This window comes from Artibeus jamaicensis, unplaced genomic scaffold (genome assembly GCF_021234435.1).
Source record: "Artibeus jamaicensis isolate MK-2021 breed Jamaican fruit bat unplaced genomic scaffold, CSHL_Jam_final scaffold_461, whole genome shotgun sequence".
Classification (NCBI taxonomy): Eukaryota; Metazoa; Chordata; class Mammalia; order Chiroptera; family Phyllostomidae; genus Artibeus; species Artibeus jamaicensis.
The window spans coordinates 1,661,273-1,666,164 of NW_026522045.1; the positions used below are offsets into that span (position 1 = coordinate 1,661,273).

At 42.8% G+C, this 4,892-nt stretch overlaps 1 protein-coding gene across 1 annotated transcript; it reads left to right on the plus strand.

Annotated features, from left to right (window-relative positions):
• Positions 1-536: 536 nt before the first annotated feature.
• Positions 537-3,136, plus strand: LOC119065777 (glyceraldehyde-3-phosphate dehydrogenase-like). Its single transcript, XM_053657467.1, is given in 4 exon segments — positions 537-551; positions 1,777-2,223; positions 2,601-3,000; positions 3,003-3,136. Coding segments are annotated over 4 exon segments (996 nt in total).
• Positions 3,137-4,892: the final 1,756 nt, after the last annotated feature.

Sequence of the window (4,892 nt, forward strand, 5' to 3'; positions counted from 1 at the left end):
GTTCAATTTTCCGTGTTCTGGCTATGTTTTCTGTTGCTAATATTTAGTTGTCTCTAAACTTGGTTGTGTGAGAAGGCACGGCACATCCACCTATGCCTCCATCTTGGCGGAAGTCCCTCCAAAATTATCTTTATTTCTTGCCTTTTCCCAATGGAATTCATTCTCCACACTGCAACCTGGGTAACCTTTTCAAATGCAAATTGGTCACGTGACCAAGACCCCCTCTCTTGCTTGTTTTGCTTAAGACTTTGTTTTGTTTTGCTTTGTTTTTACCTTGAAAAAAATTTATATTTAGAATTATCCTTCTGGACTCAGTTTAAATAATCCCAATTTTGTTAGCAACATCCAAGGAGTCATAGGCATCATAGTTGGGAGCCAGCTGAATGTGTGTCTTATTCTCTCCATCAGGCCTCATCAGGGTGTTGACTTTGGCCACATCAATGTCACGAAGCTTCTTCACAGCCTGTTTGATCTGGTGATTGTTGGTCTTGGCATCCACAATGAACACAAGTGTGTTAGTTTCTTCTATCTTCTTCATGGCTGACTCAGTTGTGGGGGGAACTTGATGATGGCATAGCGGTCAAGCTTGTTTCTTCTGAGGACACTCTTCTGAGGCTATTTAGTCTGCTTTTGGTGTTGTAGTATTTTCAGGGGTCAGAAAGTGGGGGTCATAAAGGTCTTCTTTGTGGCTGAGGATGCCTTTCTGTTGTGGACTGCTCTGCCTGGTTTCAGGAATTGTAACTCTATCCCCTGTGGCTAAGGAGGAATCAGTGACCTCTGGAATTTGAGCTGCAGGAGACAAAGCTCGTCTCTGGTAGCAAATGCTGCCTCAGTTTCCTTCCTGTCCCCAAAACATGGTCAGAAATAGTTGATGAGTAAGACCCCTCACAGGAGGGGCAACCTAGGCCAGACACAACCACTTGGGAGGCCATCATGGAAGGACTCAGGGGGCTGCAACAAAGAGGGAGCAATGGACTCTCGTCCCCAGGCTTTGACAAAGCCCAAGTCCCCCTGTCCTCTGAGAGAAGCACTTCCTGGCTCTAATCCCCTTAAACCTGAATACATGATGGGGAGAGATGCAGCTCCTTGCCTTGCTAGAGTGTACCCTGGGGAAAAATCTGGCATCACAAAGACCTCCTGATAAACCTGAGAAATCTGCTCCACTAAGAGTGCTTTCATTCATATGTTAAGGATTCAAGCAAGAAACCCTAAAACTCTTCCTGACAGACTCTGACTTGGACTAAGCCCTCAGATTTCTTTGAAATGTTATCTACTATTTGATCCTTGCTGCCCTGTATGCCTGTGTATTACAACCAAATAAAAGCCCTTTGGAGGAAGGGGCTCAATGCCTTTTTCCCTTGAGGAACTGGCCACTGCTCAAGGCCTTTTTTCTCTGGGAAACTGGCCACCTCTCCTCTCCAAGCAGATCATGTCTCAGTCATGTTTACTCTCATCTGTGGCACACGGGGGGACTTGCAAGGAAAGTTGCCTCCACACCTTTCAGCACATTTTCTTTGCCTTTAAAGCCTTTGCTTTGGCTTCAGCTCTGGGAGAGGCAGAGAATTCCTTCTTCACTTCATCATCCACTTTGTGAAAAGGCACCTTGCATAAGTCTTTAAACAGCATTTCATGGTTGTTAGGATATAGTCCAAACTCCATAATGTGCCATACATGTGCCAAGACCAGCTATAGGCTCTCTGCTTCTCCTGCTTGAAAGACAGCTCTTTCCCCCTGTCCCGTGCCATCCTCAACCCTGAGACATGATAGCGAAGGTAGGTGAACATATTTGGTCATTTTGGGTGCCTGGTCACCAGGACTGCTTTTTATTCTGTCAAAGTGGATATTGTCACCATAAGTGATCTCTTCATTGACCTCAACTACATGATCTACATGGTCTACATTCTCTAGTATGATTCTACTCATGGCAAGTTCAAAGGCACAATCATGGCTGAGAATGGAAAGCTTGTCATCAATGGAAAGTCCTCCATTTTCCAGGAGCGAGTTCCTGCCAACATCAAACAGGGTGATTCTAGTTCTGAATATATTGTGGAGCCCACTGGTGTCTTTACCACCATGCAGAAGGCTGGGGCTCACCTGAAGGGTGGAGCCAAGAGGGTCATCATCCCTGCCCCTTCTGCAGATGCCCCCATGTTTGTGATGGATGTGAACCATGACAAATTTGGCAACTCCCCAAAGGTTGTCAGCAATGCCTCCTGTGCCACTATATGGGAAGCTTTGAAGAACCTTTGTTTACTCAAACCCCAAGCACCCTGGGAAGAGCGATAGGGCCATTTGGGAAAGCAAATGGCAGGATATTCACAAGGGCTAGGACTAGCACCCCCGTGGTTAGAACTAATTTCCTCATTTAGCTTTTGTACTCTGCTTCTGGCACATAGCTAGAACTAACTTCCGCATTCCGCTTCTGTATCTCACTTTGCTACATAGACAGGAAGACCCCGTAGACTATATAAACCCCGAGAATCCTTTGCTCAGGGCTCAGAATTTGGAGACTGACTCCTCTGGGTCTGTACATGTTAATAAACCTCTTACTCCAGAATAACACTCCGGTGTCCGGTTGCTTCGTTTTCTTGTAACACCACCAACTGCTTGGTTCTCTGGCCAATGTCATCCATGACAAATTTGGCATCATGGAGGGATTCATGACCACAGTCCATGCAATCATTGCCACCCAGAAAACTCTGGATGGTCCCCCTGGAAAACTGTGGTGTGATGGCAAAGGGGCTTCCCAGAACATCTTCCCTGCTTCCACTGGTGCTGCCAAGGCTATGGGAAAGGTCATCCGAGCTGAACAGAAGCTCTCTGATATGGCCTTCTATGTCCCCTCCCCCATTGTGTCAGTTGTGGATCTGACCTGTTGCCTAGAGAAAGCTACCAAATATGATGACATCAGGAAGGTAGTGAGGCAGGCCTCAGAGGACCCCCTCAAGGGCATCCTGGGCTACACTGAGGACCAGGTTGTCCCCTGCAACTTTAATGGGGACACTCCGCCTTCGATGTTGGGGCTGGCATTGCTCTCAATGACCAATTTGTCAAGCTCATTTCCTGGTATAACAATGAGTTTGGTTATAGCAACAGGATGGTAGACCTTATGGTCTACATGGCCTCCAAGGAGTAAGAGCACACTGAACCACAAGCCCTAGCAACAGAAAGAGAGGTCTTCAGCTGCTGGCAGAGTTCTTGCCCCACATAGATCCTCTAACATACTGAGAATCTCCTGACCTTCAGTTTTCATCCTAGACCCTCTGAAGAAGAGAAGGGCTTAGGGAGCCCTACCTTGTCATGCACCATCAATAAAGTTTACTTTAAAAAATAAAAGACTATCTGTAACTCATGACCTGAGTACATTTCTGTTCTCATCTCCTACTTCTTCTCTTTACCTGCACTCATCATGCTTTATCATGTGTCGTCCCTATCTGGAGAGCCCCCCAGTCCCCCTTTGTAAGCCTAACTTCTCTTCATCTTTCAGAGCCTCATCTCAGGAGGTAACTCCTCACTGATTGAGTCTCAAAAAAGACATAATTTTTGAAACTCAATTCTCTTATTTGGGAGGGAAGTTCTTTAAATTTTAAATTTCCTTTTTAAAAAAATGCAGTAAGAACACTTAACATAATATCTACCCTGTTAACAAAGTTTTAAGTGTACAACACAATGTTATTTGTGTTGTACAACAGACCCCTAGAAATTATTCATCTCATATAACTGAAACTTTATACCCTTTGAACAACAGCTCCTCCAACTCCTGCCAGCCATTCTGCTCCGTTTCTGTGAGTTTGGCTATTTTAAATACCTGATATGAGTACAGTTATGCAGTATTTTTACTTCTGGGTCTGGCTGATTTCACTTATCATACGATCTTCCATGTTCATCCATGTTGTCATATATGGCAGGATTTTCTTCTTTTTAAAGGTTGAATAGTATTCCACTATATATATCATTTTTTTTCTGGTGTATATATCATATTTTCTTTCAATTCTCTGTGGACTTTATATAATGTATTTGGTACCTAGACCCAGGATGATATTAAAAGAGTGAGAAATCAGAATAGATGCCTTACCAATGTATACTGACTGTATATCATTACATTATTAGACCATAAAATACCTTAATATTAAAAGAGTTTTTCTCCTTTCCTGTTTCCTCTTCCCCTATTTGGTTTTACTCATCAGCAAAACCATAGGTGAGTGAGCTGAGGCAGAATCAGCAAATAAAACCCCCACTGTGTAATAATAAATATGGGGTGGGGCAAAAGAAGGTTTACAGCTGTTCATATGGAAAAATAATACAATAATTAATAAATAATAACACAAGAATAAACTCTGATTTCACAACGATAAGCCTACTTTTGCCCCACCCTGGAGTAAATGGAAATGTGAGGGCTAAACTTTTTCCATCCTCACACATCACTGCTAACAGGTTCCATCAGGACCACATCCACTTTACTGTCTGCACCATCTATCCTGGTGGTCAGTGCTCTACCTACAATAGTAGGCCCTGATTTAATAATCATTTTTTTCTAGAAAGATGACTTACAGGAAGAATTTTCTATGGTTGTATAAATCAAAACACAAGATCAATGTGTTATACAGTGAAGAAAATGAGATTTATTGTATTGAAATATAAATCTAAACTTTGGGAAGTGTTTCCCTTTCTCTCCCTTTTGTTATAATTAGTTTCTATATATGTTCATCATACTTGAGGATGGAATTTTTAAAGGGTTTATGCCACATTTATCTCTGTATTTCTGGTGTTTGAGGTTGTACTAGCCACATAAGAGTAACTTAATAAATGCTCATAGAATTAATAAATGAATTAAAGATTGACAGGCCATTTTTTAGTGGACATGAGCAATTATTTGGTGGAAGAAACCAGAA